The sequence below is a fragment of the Notamacropus eugenii genome, chromosome 1 (assembly GCF_028372415.1).
Source record: "Notamacropus eugenii isolate mMacEug1 chromosome 1, mMacEug1.pri_v2, whole genome shotgun sequence".
Taxonomy (NCBI): domain Eukaryota; kingdom Metazoa; phylum Chordata; class Mammalia; order Diprotodontia; family Macropodidae; genus Notamacropus; species Notamacropus eugenii.
Window position 1 is genome coordinate 355,638,854 of NC_092872.1, and position 19,547 is coordinate 355,658,400.

At 33.8% G+C, this 19,547-nt stretch overlaps 1 protein-coding gene across 14 annotated transcripts in view; it reads right to left on the bottom strand.

Annotated features, from left to right (window-relative positions):
• Positions 1-19,547, bottom strand: part of EML1 (EMAP like 1) — a 303,648-nt gene that overhangs the window by 62,712 nt on the left and 221,389 nt on the right. For all 14 annotated transcript variants that reach the window (XM_072630249.1, XM_072630256.1, XM_072630253.1 and 11 more), the window contains 2 exons: positions 15,647-15,796; positions 13,322-13,391 (listed from right to left, as the gene is read on the bottom strand). In XM_072630249.1, coding sequence (XP_072486350.1) covers positions 13,322-13,391; positions 15,647-15,796 — 220 coding nt within the window. The remainder of the gene's footprint in view (positions 1-13,321; positions 13,392-15,646; positions 15,797-19,547) is intronic.

The following is a 19,547-nucleotide window of genomic DNA, read 5'->3' on the forward strand; positions in this document are numbered from 1 at the left end:
TTATTATCAAGTAAAAGCCTGTGGTATAATTTATAATTTATGAATTTTAACTCTAGAATTTGATGATCCTATGATGCTAGTTAATTTGAGGTGAACTCTACCTAATTTTAAAATTTGCTCTGCCTATTTTTGTTGACAATTAGAATTTAGAAATATAAAATGATGTACACATGTAGTTTATAAAATCTTAAAATTAATAATGACAAGGAAAATTAAATCTTACATGTATTATATCTTCTTAAGCATCGTACTGCTAGTAAGTATGGCAAAGTTCATCACCACAATTCCCAATCATGTTTATGAAATGGATAATATTCCTGAGCATTTATAAATGCCTCTAACAAATCATTGTTATTAAACTCAAAGTTCTGTTTATGATTAGCACTAACCCAATCAGCTATTTTCCAGGTTATCTGCATTAGCATCGTTGTGATACAGAGGTAAATCTGGTTTTGGGAAGACTATTATTGTTTGGGAAAACAAGTTCTACAGAGACTAGCAAACTGGAAGATCTCTGAGTGTTGTTTGGATGACAGCCTGTATCAATCACTAAAATGCAGGTCTCACCACTAAAAGTCTGGCCACAGATATTCATGAAACCATTTACTAAGACATGGTGGGGTTCATTTTTGTTGGTAGAGGGTGTTCTCATATAAATTAAAAACTAGAGATCTCTAAGTTAGATCATCCAGGTCTAACTATGACTCCATGATCTTATGACATCATAGGAATTTGATTTCCATTGTACATGGTATATGAAATGCAAGTCACCAAGGAACAATACAAACAACTTTTTGTTTTTCATTTTACTAAATTATTTTTCCAAATTTTTATTGGAAGAAAATTCTATGTTTTTATAAGGCTTTCAAAACTGGGTTTAATTTGACTCAAGGTAATATGTAAGCTACAAGAACAGAAGTCTTACATTAAGAATTTTATCTGAAATAATATTAGATATCGCAAATACAACAGCCAGTTTAAAAAAAACACCACTCGAAATCAGCTTTAATTCTGTTCACATTAGTTTTTAAATTAAAGTCTATCGGTTTTAGTAGAGCTATTTTAAGCTATATTGTAGGGAAAAGAAAAATCACAATATTTTTGATACTTTAGTGGATCTATGGTATCACTGATACGGATACTTCCTCTAACTATGCAGATTACAACCCATTAATACTATCTCAGACTGTGCCATTCCTGTCCATATTCTCCTGTAAGTTCTCTACAAGGCCCTCAACATCCTGGGTCCTTACTGTAGATGTCTTGCTACTATATAGATACTGAGTATCCCTCATCCTTGCCATACAACTGGCTCATTTTCTTTTCCAGTCATACATTTGTCTGATGTCATCCTTAATGTTGCTTTTCTTACATAAATCTTCAATGGTAATGTATTACAGATTATTCATGCCCACCATATACCTTTCCATTGACCTTTGGATGACCTGCAAGTTGAATACTTTGGAAACTGATGTTCCACAACTTGTAGCCATAAACAGCAAAAGAAGAAGCTGGAAGAAAGGGTAGGATGGTTGCTAAAAGGGGTATGGGAAGATGATAATGGGTGATGAAAAGTAAGTTTTGCTTTCTTTCTGACAAGATCTTTGGATTGTAAAGAACAAAAATGACTGAGAGGAGGATGGAGCCAAAATAGTGGTTTAGAGGGAGCAATTCAGCCAAATTCTCCCAACATTCCCTACTAACACTTCAAATTGAAATTTGGAGCATCAGAGCCAATAAAAAGTCAGGGTGATACATTCTTCTAAGCTAAGACTACTAAAGAGGTTGGCAAGAAAGGTCTGTGACACTGCAGTGGGAGCTAGTCCAGAGTACATGCAGCAGCAGCACCAGTAGCTGGGTCTGGAGGTAGATAGGAGGTGGCAACAGAGACAGTCAGGGTGTTGGACAACTGGTCAGAAACGGATTATAGGGAACCCTTTGTACTGATAGCTAGCACTGATCAACAATCTTATTACCCATATGAAGTTCTGGGTAGAAGCTTTAGGGAGAAGAGGATTGCTTGTGGTTGATCACAAGGAAGCAGAGGACCTGGTCATGGTTCTAGGGCCAAGAGGAGTACTAATGCTTATGGCTGCAGTGGAGCAGGGGTCCTTCACTGGCAAAGACCAGAGTAGAGAGCAGAAAAGCAATGACCACCTATCTCTGTGGATCACACCTTAGAAGCACCAAAAACTTGCAGACCCCCAGAATTAGCTCTGAAAAAAGCAGCATAATGAAGCCTGAAGGAACAGTGCCTCCCAGCCCCAGGTGAACAGACTTTAACATAAAGTTCTAAGTCAAGCAATAGACTAGAAAAACCAGCAAACAATAAAAAAAAAAGAACTTGATCATAATAAGCTATTACAGTGGCAGGGAAGACCAACATACCCAGAAGGAGAAAACAATGTGAAAACAGCTTCAACCAAAGTCTCAAAGAAAAATGCTAATTAGATCCAAGCTCAACAAGAATTCCTGGAAGAGTTAAAGACATTAATAAGCATGACAGATGAAATGTTGGGAAAAGAAAGGATAGTGATTCATGAAAATTATGAAAAGAGACAGTCTGGTAAAAGAGGCACACACACACACACAGACACACACCTTGATGAAAATAACATCTTAAAAAAACAGAATTGGTCTAATGGGAAAAGAGGCACAAAAATTAATGAAGAATAGAATTCCTTAAAAAGCAGAACTGGTCAAATGGGAAAAGGAAAAAGGCTCACTGAAGACAATAATTCCTTAAAAATTAGAATTAGGCAACTGGAAGCTGATTACTCCATGAGATACTAAGAAACTATAAAAATAAAGTCAAAAGAATGAAAAAAATAGAAGAAAACATAAAATATCACATTGGAAAAAACAACTTACCTGAAAATAGATCAAGAAGAGATCATTTAAGAATTATTGGACTACCTGAAGGTCATGATCAAAAAAAGAAGAGCCTAGATATCATATTTCAAGAAATTATCATGGAAAACTGCCCTAATATTTTATATCCAGAAGGTAAAACAGAAATTGAAAGAACCCACCAATCACTTCCTGAGATTCCAAAATGAAAACTCCCAGGAATATTACAGCCACATTCCAGAGCTCCCAGATCAAGAACAGAATGTTGCAAGCAACCAGAAAGAAAACATTCAAATATTGTGGATTCATAGTCTGGATCACACAAGATTTGAAACTTTCATGTTATAGGAGCAGATGGCGTGCAATATGATATTCTAGAAGGCAAAGGAACTACGATTATAACCAAAAAGAACTCATCCAGAAAAACTGAGTATAATCCTTTAAGGGAAAAAAATGTATATTTAGTGAAACAGAGAATTTCCCAAGCATCCTTGAGGAAAAGATCAGAGTTGAACAGAAAATTTGACATTCAAACACAAGACCTCAAGAGAGGCGTAAAAAAGGCAAACATGAAAGACAAATCATAAAAAACTCAATAAAATGAAACTGTTTGCATTTCTATATGGGAAGATAATATAAGTAGTTCCTAAGAACTTTATCATTATTAAGGCAGTTAGAAGCAGTCTACATAAAGAGAGGGTACAAGTATGGTAAATATGTTGGGATGATCTAAAAAAAAGTGAAGGGGTGTGAAAAAGAGATGCACTGGGAGAAGGAAGAGGTAGAATGGGGAACATGTTCTTACCTATAAAAGTCACAAAAGGAAGATCTTTGACAATGCAGGTGAAATGAGTGGTGGTGGCATGCAAACCTTGAACCTCAGCCTCATTGTAATTGTTTGAAAATGAAAAGAACTGCCACCAGGCTCTGCCCTTGCCCCCCACATTCAGTTGTGTACAGAAATCTGTCATACTCAACAGGTTAATAGGAGGGGAAGTGGATAAGAAAAGGGAAGAAGAATAATACATGGGAGGGCAGATTAGGAGAGGTAGTAGTCAGAAACAAAACAGACTTGAGAAGGGAAAAGACAAAAAGAGAGGAGGATAAACAGAAGAAAATAGGAAAGAGAGAAATACAGTTAGTAATCATAACTGTGAATGGGATAAGTTCACCCATAAAATGAAAGCAGACAACTGAATAGATTAGAAACCCAGAATCCAACATACACATGAAATTAGAATAAGGAGATGGAGCAGAATCTATTATACTTCAGATGAAGTAAAAATGGCAGGGCTAGGAATCATGTATGATCTCAGTCAAAGGAAAAGTAAAAACAGGCCATCAGAGAAACTACATTTTGATGAAAGGTACCATAGACAATGAAGTTATAGCAAAAATTTTTAAGGCAAGTTTCTCTATGAAGGTCTCTTTTCTCAAACATGCAGGGGAAGTGAGTCAAATTTCTAAAAATAATAGGCATTCCCCAATTAATAAATTGTCAAAGGATACAAACAGGCAGTTTTCAGAAGACATAAAAGCTATCTGTAGTATATGAAAAAAGATACACTAAATCACTTACTGATTGGAGAAATGTAAATTAAAACAACTCTGAGGTACCACCTTACACCTATTAGGAATGAGGGAAAATAGGTACATTAATGAACTGTTGTAGAGTTGTAAACTTGTCCAACTATTCTAGAAAACAACTTGTAACTATGCTAAAAGTTACAAAACTGCATATATATATACACTCTGACCCAGCAATGCTAATAGGTCTGCATGCCAAAGAGATCAAAAGTAAAGGGAAAGGACCTATATGTACAAAAATATTTATAGCAACTCTTATCGTGATAGCAAAGAATTAGAAATTAAAGGGAATGGCTGAACAAGTTGTTGCATATGATTGTGATGGAATGCTATTATGTTATAAGAAATGAAGAGTTGGATGATTTCAGAAAAACATGGGAAGATCTATATGAACTGATACAAAGTGGGGCAGCCAGTAGGCACAGTGAATAGAGTGCTAGTCCTGGAGTCAGGAAGACTCATTTTCCTGAGTTCAAATCTGGCTTAGATATTTACTAGCTCTGTGATCCTGAGCAAAATACTTAGCCCTGTTTGCCTCAGTTTCCTCATTTGTAAAATGAGCTGGAAAAGGAAATGGCAAACCACTGTAGTATCTTTGCCAAGAAAACCCCAAATGGGGTCATGAAGAGGCAGACATGACTGAAAACAACTGAACAACAACAACAATGTGAAGTGAGAAGAACCAGGGGATCACTGTATATAATAAGAGCAATATTGTAATGATGATCAACTGTGAGAAGCTTAGCTACTCTGATCAATACAATGGTCCAAGATAATTCCAAAGGGCTCATGATGAAAAATACTATCTACCTCCAGAGAAAGAACTGATGAACTCTGAGTGCAAACTGAAGTCCAGTTTTCCCACTTTATTTTTCTTGCCTTTTTTGGGTGCAATATGGCTAATATGGAAAAATGTTTTACATGATTTCACATATATAATTGATATCATATTGCTTGCCTTCTCAGTGAGTATGGGAGGATGAGAGAGAGGAAAAGCATATGGAACTCAAATTTTTAAAAAATGTTAAAAAAAATTACATATACATGTATATGTAACATTGGCGAGGCAACTGGGATTAAGTGACTTCCCAAAGGTCACACAACTAGTAAGAGTCAAGTGTCTGAGGCAGGATTTAAATTCAGGTCCTTCTGACTCCAGAGCTGGTACTCCACCCACTGCATTACCTAGCTTTCCCAATAAATATATATATTTTTAAACCACAAAACACTCCCAAAATATAAAAAGGTAGCAGAAAAACTAAAGCCTTTTTGGAACAGGAAAAGAGTGACTAAGGCAAGGGAAGTGATAGTGACATTAAGAAGGTGATAGAGAACACCTGCCTAACGTGAATAATTTCAAGTCATTAGTCTTGGATAAACAATATTAGGTTCCTGAAAGAGGTGGTAGAGGTGATGATGCAAAGCCAAGGGATACTGCTAACATACTGGATGATCATGGATTGGGATCTAAAAAGATCTTAAACTACAACACTGGGCTAAAATTAATATAGAATTTAAAAGTGATAAAAGAAAAGCCTTACACTTGTGTCCTAAAAATTACCTTTCTAAGTAAAATATTGGTAGGGAGGGTTTAGATATCAGTTCATATGAAAAAGACCTAGGAGTTCTGGTAGACAATTAGTTCCATTTGAGTCATCAGTGTGACATGATATCCCCAAAAGTTGATATAAACTTGGGCTACATCAAGAGAATTACAGTGTCCTGAATGACTGATATGATAATCCCATCATAGTCAGATTTGGTCAGATCACATATGAAGTACTTTGTTCAGTTCCAAGCACCATATATAGGAAAGAAAAATAACAATATGGGAGAGCCTGGTTGTGAACATCTAGGAGGTGAAGGGCCTTGAGGTCAGGTCATGTAAGGATTTGATAAAGGAACTAGAGTTGTTTAGCCACAGACGAGAAGACTTGGGGGGAGGGCAGGAGAGCTGTCCTCTAGCATGTGAAGAGCTATGATGTTTTGTATTCTCCACCCTTTTCAATAAACTGTGTGGCAAATGCTGTGATCTATTGTAGATTATCATTCCCAAAAGCCTGAACGATCCTTTCTCAGATCTTTGTCAAAGATACCTCTGATTTGAGCAGAGATTATTTTCACAAAAATTTTGTAGAGAAGGTAGAATATATGGACTGATAGTACTGTTGCATTTGTTGCGTCTGTTGCGGCTTTTTTTGGCAAGAATGTCTAGGATCCCCCCCCACCAAGTTGTTTATATTTCCTTTTTCTTTATATACCTTGAGAATAGATCCTTCAATTCCCCCCAAATTGTGTCACATCCAGCATCAAACTCTCCTATGTATAATTGACCTAATACAGCTGCTGTTTGTCTCATCTCTGTATTCTTCAGTTCATTTCCATTTCCTTATAGAGCACATCTGGACTATAATGTTAGAACTGAAATGTGGTGGCTTCACTGTCACTGACAGAAAAAAGAGTTTGTTATAGAAATAATCATAGATCTTTTCCACTTTTCACATTTGTTGTCCTCTTTCCAGTTTCATCCTTAAATAGGCCAGGATAACTGTGCTTAGCTCAGTTTCTTGTCAAATTAAAAAAAATCCTTCCAGCGCTTCTTCCTTCATGGATAATATTATCTTCAATATTCTGCATCGTCCTCTGAGACTTTACAAATAAACTTATATTCTAAGCTAGGCTGCCCTTGGCTGCCAAGTCTTTCTCTGCTTGGTCATAAGGTCACGCATTTGCCAAGTGAGGCAGCTGACGGGTTTTTTGTAGTCTTGCTATAGCAGTTTATCTAAACTGGGCACACTTTCTTATGAAATGATAAGTCTGTGGTGGTGATGTTTATTTAGTGATTTACCATTTTTAAAGATTTTATTGCTCTATTTTTGTTTTCACATCACCTACAGTTCCCATTGAATTCTTCTTCTTAACTCCTCCCAGAGAGCCATCCCTTATAAAAAAAGAAGAGAAAGAAAATGGAAAGTATATCAGCAATAAAACAGTTAAACGGAATGTTTCAAAATTATAATACCAATCAACGTAACAAAAAACTGCATTATAATTTTGAAATACTTGGTTTAACTCTTTCATTGTTGCTGGACTTTCCATTTATGTTGTTGTAGTTATTACGTTTATTATTTCCTGGTTCCTTCATTCATCCTTCCCTGTATTCATCACGTTTACCATTTTTTACAGCACATGAATGTTCCATTACATTTATGTACCACAATGGATTTATTTTTAGCCATTCCCCAATTGATGGGGATCTTTACTACTACAAAAAGAGCTGCTATATATAGGCCTTCCTTTACCAGGAATGGAAATTAAGCATCAAAAATTATGAACTTTTTACTCACTTTCTCTGAGCAATTATGAATTACTTTCCAGAATGAGTGGACTAATTCATAACTCCACCAACAATGCACTGTGTACCTATCTGTTCAGAACTCACGATAAATGTACTCTAATGTTTTAGCATCTTTGGAAAAACTTCAAGGTTGTGTTGGGTTGCAGTTTTCATATTGTTAGCAATTTGGAGCATTTTTCCATTCTACTTTTGTAAACGATTTGTTCATATCCTTTGACCATGTACCTATTAAGAAACAGCTTTTGTGCTTGCACATTTGTTAGCTCTCTGTATACCTTGGATTACTGCTTTTATTCAGTCATTTTCAGTCATGTCTGACTCTTCATGATCCTAGATGGAGTTTTCTTGGCAGAGATACTGCAGTGGTTTTGCCATTTCTTTCTCCAGTGAATTAAGGCAAATGAAGATTAAGCGACTTGCCCAGGGTCATGTAACTAATGAGTGTCCAAGGTTGGATTTGAGTTTAGGACTTTCTGACTCCAGGTCCAGCACTCTATGCACTGAGCTTTGTAGCTGCCTCATATCTTGGATATCAGGCTCTTATCAGAGAGAATTATGCGAAGTTTTGAGTTTTTCCCCCTCAATTAATATTCTTTTTTATCCTTGTATTAAGTTGTTCAGGTAAACAAAATTATTTATTTTATCTTTGCTAATTGTTTATCTCTCTTGTTTGGATAAGGATTTAACTCCTTCACATATCTGAAAAATATCTAATATGCTTCTCTTCTAATTTTTAATAAGATCTTTAATAGTTAGGTCATATAACAATTTTTGGAACATGGGATAAGATGCTGGTCTGATACCTAATTCTTGCATCTGCTTTCCAGTTTTCTTGGCAGTTCTTGTCAAATAGGGAGTTTATTCACAGGTAATTTGTTTTGGGATGTAATAAATACTGGGTTGATTATTGAGTTCTAGTTCTGATTCTCTTCCTTCACCCCCCCCAACTTAGTTTTTATTTTATGATTTACACATGTGCTGCCTGCACCCTGCATATAAGTTTCTTGAAGACAAGGATAACCATTCCTTTTTCTTTCCTACCCTTAGTGCTTAGCACAGTGCCTGGCACATAAACAAGTAATAAATGTTTGTTCAATGCATTGAGAAACTAGTTTAATTTTTTACCTAATTTTAAATAAGATTGGCTAAAGGTTTATCAGCTTTGTTAAGTATTTTTTTTAAGAAAACAACAGTTTTTAGTTTTATCTGTCCTAGAGTCTTTTTGGTATCCAAATTATCTATTTTTCCTTTAGTTTTCAAGATTTCCTCTTTTATGCTTACCTGAGGTTTATATTTGTTGGCTTTCTCACTTTTAAAAAATATATATCCAGTTCATTAATCCTTTTATTTTTCTATTTTGTCAATGTATATTTTTAGGGACATAGATTTATTCCTCTGAATTGAATCCCAGAAATGTTATGTTGTCTCATCATTATAATTATCTTTCACATAGTTGTTTTAGGATTTGCTCTTTGACCTACTCACTATTTAGGATTTCAATATTTAGTCTCCAGCCAGGTATGTTTTGCTCATGCTTCCTAAATTGATCACTTTTATCATGTTGTAGTCTATTAAGATATTTAGTATTTCTTCTTTTTCACATCTACTTGCAATTTCTTTGTGCCCTATATTTTGTAGAAGTATCAATGTAGCCTATATTTGGCCCAATATGGCATTTACGTTATCCAGTGTCAATAAATGTGTATTCTTCAATGTTTCTTTCCATGTAGAAGATAACAAAAATCTTTTAGCTTTATATTCAACAGTTTGTTCAGTTCTATCTTAAACATTTTAAATCTAAATTTTAAATTTAAGTTAAAGTTTAGATTTGTTTAGTTCTAAGAAAGAAATATTAATGTCTCCTACTACTGTATCTATTTTCTTGGAGTTTGCAAATTTGCAATTTGGTTAATTTTCCTTAATGAATTTGGATGTTACCTCATTTGGTAATATAAGCTTTACAATGATATTGGTTCACTGTCTACTGTTCCTTTAAGAATAATGTAACTTCCTTATTTGTCCCTGTTGATATTTTGAATTTTAATTTTTTTCTGATATCATGAGAGCAACTTCTGCTTTTCTACAATTCACTTGATGAAGAGTAAATTTTGCTCTAGTCTCTCGTTTTGATCATATGTATGTCTTTGGTATTCAGATGTTTCTTGCAGGAACAAATTGTGGGTTTTTGTTGTCTGATCCACTCTCTCACTTCATTTCTTTTTATTGGGTTGTCTAATCCACTGATATTTTAAGTTATGAGAGTAAGATTTATGCTTTGCTCCATTTGTGTCTTTAGTACTGCTCTCTTTAAAGGAAACAGTTTTTTGCTCTCTTACCTCCTTGAAGTCAGTACTTTGTCCCTATGGTTCATTTTGCTTGATTACATTTAGGCAATCTTGTTCCCACAAGATATTCCTCCTCTCCACCTCATCTGTCAATTTTTGGGGATGCAATTTCAGTTACTGATTTTTCTTTCTTTTATTTGGTTATTTACTTTATGCCTTCTTTTCTTTCTCTAAGTGGTTAGTCCCTTCTCTCCTCTAATTTGTGATTTCTGTGCTTTGTTATCTTCATTAATTCGCTTCCTTTTCTATATATTCTGAATGTTTATTCCCTGATTTGTGGTTTATATATTTTTTCTTTAACTTTTTTATATTCCTTATGTAGTTAAAGGTTGCAAGTATATAATCTGAGTTCCTTCTTTTAACCAATTTTTGTCATTGCCTTTACAGGTCTTTCTTTATTGTCTTTTTTAATGTTGTGCCTTACTTGTAGAAGTATTTGTTCATGAAGGAAATAATGTGGATAGAAGCAGTGGTCCATGGTAGAAATTATCATCTACCAAATCACATAGTGCAGTGCTACTGTGCCCTTCTCATAATCAGTCTCTTTATGGGACTCATTTCCGGGTTCATGATCTCTTACCCTTCTCTATGCTAATTGTTTTTAGGAGTTCTAATTTCCTTTCTCCTAAGGCAATATGTTACACATGGAGGTACAACACACTCTGAAAGAAGGGGATGCCTCTGTGTATCAACAACTTACATATTAAATTCCTTATAAGGTCTCCATTTTCCATTGCAGTCATACAACTCTTCTCCCATGAGGGCACTTATTCTTTATTGGGAACCCTTTCCCCATTTGGTTGAGATATCTCTCTTATATTCCCCTCGCTTCTCCTGCCATTTCCTCTTTCTCCTATAACCCTTTCTTATGAGTATATAGGGGTTGTTAGCCCTTCACTGTTCACTCACAGACTTGATAAGAGTACATCACACTCTTTCCTCCATGTCCTCTTTCCCCATTTATGCGCCCTTCCACTCTGTCATTCTGTCCCACAAATAAAAAAATGATTTCATTTTCTACCAGTTTGCACTCCTTGGACTACACTCTATACTCCAAGGAAACTTTATCATGAAATATTTATCATCCTGGAAGACTGTATCAGTTTTGGTACTCATTATCTCAGTACCCTCAGCACCTTCTGTCCCTCTGGAGGGCTGGAAGATGCAGCAAAGAACTACCCCCAAAGCTTCCATTTCAATATTTATTGATTGAATGATTCACCTATACGGGAATGTGGGATTTATTACATGGTACTTCAGTTCTGCTTCTCTACTTTTACTTCTATTTCTTCCATTCTACTTGCATCTTTATCTTCTTATGTGCTTTAAGAAATCTAATGATCTTTTTTTTTTTTTTTTAAAGATCAGGCTTTCTTCCTTTTAAAAAATAGTCTATGGAGCTCTCTCTATGTATCTTATTACTTATACCTTCCTTGGTAATGTATTTATTTACCTTTCTTGGGGTTTTATCATCTGAGTGTGTTTACAACTTGAAAAGTCAGCTCTTATTTTTTGGGGGGGCTTACTCAAATGCTGATCCTGTCTTGAATGTCCATCTTTTTACGTTGAAGATTAGGTTCAGTCTTTTTCTAGAAGTTTTTATTTTGATTTTCATCTTTAGCTCTTTTGCTTTTCAGAATATGCTATTCCTTCCTTGAGTTTCCAGGGACATCACCTTCTTTCATTTATATTTGAAGATCTTCTGGTTTCTTGAAGAATTTGTGATTTGTAGTGGGAATTATTAAATTTAACCACTGTGTATCTTGGAGTTTGAAGTATATGGTTATTATTGTTTTTTTTCTTTCTGTATGTGATTTGTGAATTTTTTAAATAGAGTTTTCTTTCCCATATTCAGAAGTTTTGAGCAATTTTCTTATATTATTTCTGGAATTACAGTATTCAGGCTTTTCTATCTGCCAAGTTTTTTCTGGGAGATTTAAAATCCTGAAGTTGTTTTTGCACAACCTGTCTTTGAGGTCAATGCTATCTGCTTATATAGAAATCATGTATTCTTTTAACATTATTGCCCTTTGCTTTTCTCCACTTCAGTATATTTGTAATCCAAAAGTGTTGTTTTCTCTATCACTTCTTTGGAGAAACCAGATTCTATGGATTCAAGTTTTTTCTAATCTGCTAATTATGCCTGCTGTGAAAGCTATAAGTTCTGACATTTATTTCTTCTTAATTTTTTCTTACAGATTTCATGTCTCTTTTGAACCCATTCTATAATTTTTTTTGTTATTACATGTTCTCCTGGGATTCCACAGGGTTCTTTATTTCATTAGCCAGTGGTTCACTTTACTTTTTCTTGAAATATTTATTTTTTTCCCAAATTTCTTTGTTTTCTCTTGTAATATTTTTAAAGAAAGCTTTATACTTTCTTTGAGGTCTGGTACTTACCCTTCCTTCTAGTTTTAGGATTTTTCTCTGTTTTTATCTGCTTCTCCTTTAGGTTTTTAATGGAATTTTATTCCTTTCAAAAAATTTTATATGTTCAGTCTTTTTTCCTTAATATTCCCTTATCATTCACTTTCTGATTCCTTCCTATCAGAAGTGGTACTTGGCACATAATAGGCATTTAATAAACGTTTAATGATTGATTACTTTCTTTGAAATGAGAATTTAAGAATTGTTACAATTAACAAAAGTATGTGTAGAGTAGTAATACCTGTTTATGTATATAGATAGTCAAAACTCTGTGACTTAGCAGTCATTGTCCCCTTTTCTTTCACACTGTCATCATCATTATAAAAATGGAATATGTACAAAACTAAAGGCCATTTTACATTTTCCTTGCTTCACTGGTGGTCATGAACAAAGAATTCAACACTAAGTGGCCAAACCACTGGTGATTAACCTCTCTGAATTTAGCTAGGACCATGTACAAAAGCATGCCAGCATGTTAGAATCTATCAGAGCTTGTTCTTTACTCAAATAGACTTTGGGAACCCAGGATCACCTCTACGCCACAATGAGGCACAGGAAAACAACTTGATGGCTAAGATAATTTTAATCTTAAATGTCTGGAAATTTTTTATTAGAAATTAAAGTTGGGTTCTACTAAGTGATTGAATAGTCACTGAATAAAATAACAACTAAACAGGTTATTTCAATAGTACCAATAAATAATTCTTGCCTGACACTGATTTATTTTGATTACATGAAAAATATATCAACTCACTTTTCCATCCTTAGATGTACCTGCAACTTGGCCTGTTGCTATGGTGATCCTATCAGGATGAACTGCTAGGCTAGAAAAGGAATATTTGTTAAAAATATTTTAAAAAGAAGCTTTAATTATATTATTCCAAATATAATTCATCTGTATGTAATGCTTAATCAACTTAGATTATAAATAATTTTAAATGTTTTCAGACACAGTATAAATTATAGGCATACTTCACTTAAAGCTATTAATTGTTACCCAAAACAGTTTTACTATCTTATTTGTACCTCACTATAACATCTCATCATAAATAAGATGAATGATGTTACAGTGAGGTTTCATAATATTATTATACCGCAATTTAGTTAAATTGTTAATACATATTAATATGTAATAATTCATATTATTATGAAACAATAATGGTTGGACAGTGGAAAGAATCCTTGATTTAGAGTCATAAGATCTGGGATCAAATTCTGGGTTTGCCACTTAGAACCTACATGATCTTGAGCAAATCATTTCTCTGGGCCCCATTTTTCTCATCTGTAAAAATGAGGATATTGAACTATATAACTTTTAAGTTCCTTCCAGTTCTAAATCTATAAGCCTATGAACGTTTTGCAAAGTATGTTTATATTTGGTCAATCCAATTTCACTAAATATTTTCAAATAACTTTCCTATCAACTTGGTCATCATCTATGATTAATTTCTTTTTTTTTAACTTTTGATTTTCTCACGCAAGAATGATTTTTAAAACATTAATTTGAAAAGTATTATTAATTTTTAAATTCAAAAGACTCAAAATAATTCATGAAGTATCAAGATAGTCCTAAAATTATGATTAGAAGGTACCATTTTAAATATGAGATCTACTAATATGATTAGTCAATCAAATACATTTATTCATAATTGTGATGTGGAGCTGAGATACATTGGAGAATAGCCAATGAAAACAAAGACAAAATCCATTTCCTCAAGATATCACAATCCACTGGGAAGTCACAACAAGGATATGTAAATACAAATGAAGGTGAAGGCTATAATGGTATATGGTGAGCATTCAATGGAAGAGTAGTAGAAAGGGCATTAGACCGTCATTCAGAAGGCTTAAATTTTAATCCCAGTTCTTCCACTAACTAAGTAGTTGTGGAAGCATTTTATATAAGGGAAAACTAAGACCCATGGAAGTGAAGGTACTTAACTTGAGGTCACGTAACTAGTTAGTGGAAAAGCTAGAAATTAGTTGATCTCAAAAGCCTCTTTCTACTTTTACATGCTTTAGTCTATGATTCCAAGACCCCTTCTAGATCTTATGTTCTGTGTTCCTATACTTTTACGGTCTCATTTTCTTTGTTCTATAAGTCAAAATTCCCTTCCAGTTCTAGCATACTATCATTCTCTGAGCATCAGTTTACTGGATAATTTTAAAATTCAACATTGTCTCTTTAATACTCCGAATGTCCAAATGCTTACATTGTCAGAAGACTGTGATGTAAAATTTAGAGATTCAAAGGAAATATAGCCACACAGTTTATTCACATATCAAAACAATGCAAGTGCTTTATCTTTATTACATAAAAAGGAAATTAGTACTTTCAGCCTCTAGATGGCTATGAAACAAATACCAAGCAGTAACTTCCTGTGCTGTCAGTTGCATATAACACAAGGGCTTAGTATAGTATCTGATACATAGTAGGCATTAATAAATGCCTGTTTACTTGAGCTATGATCATAAATAAGCAAAGTGGCACAGGGGCACTGGTAGCTAATAGGAAAGATTCAATTTTGTGGAAGAGATTTTCTAGTTTGATGGAAAATGATTTTTACCACAATTAATTTACCATGATTAATTTAATAATTATACTAATTATTTAATAATGTTAATAATAGCAACATTTAAATTTTACTTTAAAGCTTGTATAAAGCCCCTTTAAAGATATTTCGTTTGATCTTTTCCTTTCCTGCCTTTTTTGCTATTTCTCAACAATAATAGAACTGCTGACATTTCTGATGTTTAGAGACTCATAGTTCAAAAAACTCTTTCCTTACAAAAACCCTATGAAGTGAGTAGCATAAGCATTATCATGCGTATATATGCTCCATATTTTACCTATGAAGAAACAGAGGCTATAGTGGTAAAGTGACTTAACCCTCCCAGTAAACAGTAGAGGCTTGACTCTAACCTGTTTTTGACTCCAAGCCCAGTATTTTTTTCCAGTACACAGTTCTGCCTGTCATATTAATCCCAATATCAACAACTTGTATTTGAATACTTTTGTCACTGAAACAATCTAAAGTCTTAAAGTATAGATTGATAATTAAAAAATTTGAACACTCACCACTTCACATCATCATTATGACCAGTATAATGTCTCTGAAGTTGTTCTTCAACATTGTATAACACTACTACTGATGCAATGAAATATACAGTTTCACCTGTTGGAAGTAGGTATAGGTTGCTACGACAATCTCGTCCCCTATACCCATAGCTTATTAGTATGTCAAGGTGAAATAATATTTCTTTCAGATTTGCTCATTATTAATTAAAATAATTTTAACTGTTAATAAGCTATGAAATTCTATTCTGAAACAGAATGAATGTGAAATAAATTATACAAATTGTTAAACAGGAAACTATCAGTTAACATTTTTTTACTACAAAAAAGTTTAATTTTTTTACACCTTAACTCATTTTCCCCACAATCAAGAAACATGTTATTTTTGAAAGCTTACATTAATTAAAAAGATTAATTTTATAAATACATAAGAAAATCAAATAATTAACATGATTATTTTACTTTTAAAAAGTTTATTGAACCAAATACTTTTATAATCACTGAGAGTTGAACTGTTTCTAGTTTACCAGGATAGTAGCAGATATATATGGAGGAAGGCATCAGGTATCTAATATTTTTAATATGTAGCTTGAATTTTGTCTGAATGTTTCTTTTATTCACAGAGAGAGGAATTTCATCAATCAGGATTTATTTTAAGCTTGTTTTCCTTTCTATCATATCATTTTATCAGATCTTAAATTGATAATGATTACATTCTGAAACTTATTATATCAATACTTTTGGAATAATTCTGTTTCAAAGTTTGGCTTGTTTTCTACTGCTCTTTTCTTTTTTTGCAGTTAGATCTAGACTCTTCCTTACTTCTTAGTTATACTCATTCCAAATCATCTTCTGATCCTTTTGTTTACAGAACCTTTAAACTTTTAGAGAGAAGACTTGACCATGCCATTTTGAACTTGGAGAGGCAACAGTGCATCTAACCATATTTTCTCCCCCAAATGGAAGTCAGGATATCTGAATCCCAGGATAGTCCTCTTTCCCTCATCCTGAACTACTATTCTCTCCCTCTCTCTCCGTTACCTTGCCCTGATTCTAAACCTCATCTCTTTGGCCTTGTAAAGCTGTATTTCTTCATCATTCCTTTAAATCAAATAATTGAATATTAACACCCAAAGGGAGCTTAAGAGACTCGTCTTCTTCACTTGTCACTTATATATTGGACTTTACACAGTGAGGACTTGTAAATGTTTGTTGAGTTCAACTAAATGAATATTTTATTTAATAACATCAAAAAACAACCAAAAGAGACAACAGAGATCTTATCTTTTCTACTGTTAAAAGACATCCAGTTCAATTCAACAACAATTTATTAATAACTGAGATTCATAAGTGTTTACGTTGGCAAAACTCTTTAAGTTTACAAAGTACTTATATTACAATAATTATATAAGCCTCATGACCCTGGAAAGTAAATATTAAAGTTTATTAATCAGCAACCACTAAGGAGATTCCCAGTTATATATTACTTGCAGATATAAAAACTTATAGTATAAAATCTACAACTAAGTTCTGCTTCAACACTTAATAGGACTGAGTTCAGCACTAATTTACATCTTACTGGAACGGCTCTTTAATCTGGGATTCACACAAAATTGGTTCCCTAATATAATTAACATAAGATTTGTTCATAAAATTTTCTTAAAAAGTTATAAGTATATGCCTTCAAATACTACTATAAAATATGAAGCTATGATCTCATTTCTATGAAAGAGCCTTGATGAATGTAAGGGAAGAGGTTATATATCCTCTACTTCAATTAATCAATGTAAAGGAATGATTCAGTTTTTACAATCTGTAATTAAGTTTTTTTATACCCTGTGATACTTCTGTGAGGTATAAGCCTCTTTTATTAGCTCAAGAGAGGAAGATCATGATTGGTTAACCAATCCTCTGGAGACTTTAAAAGGACTAAAGGAATTTCAGCAATAGCCTATTCTAGCTGCAAAGCAGTCAATATATTCTTTACCACTCCCTGCATTTACTGACCAAGTTATCAGAGAGACTGGACCAGTAGCAGACAATACATCCAGGAGACACAGCAAGGACAAACATAGATACAGACAATAACAGAAAGACAGCAACCTGGGGAAGAAAGTAACTCCAAGAAGTGTGAACGCCTTATACAAGAGAGGAATATCATATATGGACTCAAGAAAGGTCTTCCAGTAATAAGGAGTTGTGAGTTTACTCTTTAGCCATGTATAATCTCCTTACATGTATCTCAACATTATACTCCAAACCTACTCTACCCCTGAAGATTTTAGGAAAGTTCACTCCACCAACTGCTTCTGTCTTAGTAAAATAGGTTTGCAAAAAACTAACTGAAATCTGGCCAACTGTCAAAAGGAAACATAGCAGTTGGGCTTGTGGACACTAGAATAAGAAACTCAACAATTCAGGGTTACCAAATAATGTCAAGAAAGCAACATGGAGGAAGTCCTACGAGTCCTAGGATCAGTAAATACTAGTTAGTCAGATGTAAGGTCTCTGCTCTTGAGAGATGATGGTCTAGCCATGCCCTTTCCCCATTTAGCTTCACCTGGGATGAAACAGGATTTTAGAAGATATAGCTGCATGACTTTTTTTTTGGCAGTGGTGAAGGTATTCTTTGAAGACAAAGAATTTGTTACTTTCTGTTTTGATTCCATTGCTTTTACATTCCAATTTATTACTTCTATTATATAATCTTATTTTTAATAATAAAAACAAAATTTTAAATCTTTTTCTAAGTCTCCACAAAAATTCAGTTAAAAATTACTTTTTGAGGTTCCAAAAAACTTATCTTATTAAATTTTCCTTAAAGGTTAGCTGAAAGTAGAATAAAAACTTTCTACTCTTATTTTCTCCCATTAGGGTCAACCAAATGAAATTCTATTGACTGAAAAGAGAATGAAATAATTTCACTTACTGATTTCTAAAATTCATTGCCTTGTTATACACATAGTTATTGCACTATCTATATTCGTTGATATGTCAATACTACCAGTGAGCCTATATCCACAAAGAAATCAAAGAGAGAGGAATGACCCACATGTACAAAAATATTTATAGCAACTCATTCATAGTGACAAAGAACTGGAAACCAAAGGACCCTGTCAAGGGACAGGGCTGAATGAATTATGGATACCAGTTTAGGAAGTTGGAGCATGTTCAAAGGATGCTAAGAGGGAACTACAGCAAATGAGAGTAGGTTGACAGAATCAGGGACATTTAGCTTGTAGAAGAAAAACTTTTAAGATGATCACTACCTTTACATAGTTAAGGCCTGTCACATTAAGATAAACTAGGCTTATTTTGGGTGCCCCTCAGCTGGTACCAGTGAATGGAAGAAACAGGGAGATAGATTTCAGTTTAATATAAGAAAAATAATTAGAGTGGTCTAAAAGCGGAACAGCACCACAGATAAGAGGGTTGCTTGAATGGATAAAGGCAGTAAAGCTCCCACATAATTACTCCAGCAAAAAACCAAAAAATAAAAACCAAAAACAAAACAAAATGTACCAGATGAAATAGTGATCAATAAATCCAATGAAAAGCATTAGTATATAACTATATTATATATATATTATATGTTATATATGTGTATGTATATATATACATACTTGTGTATGTATATACTTGTGTATGTGTGTGTGTTGTATGTATGTATGTATGTATGACTTCTTGCATTCCAGGACTGCATAAAAGTCAGTCAGACTTTTTTGGATTACTAGCCATGTCAGTATTACTTCAGGCAAATGAATCTTTCTTCATATTACCTGGAAGCCTCTCAGAGTGACCACAGATGTTTCAGAAATTTAGTACGTGGCTAGGCCTTTTGTCTTGAGGCACTAATAATGAAGGGTTCTGCTAAGAAAAGTCAAAGTTGCAAAGACCAGTTTGG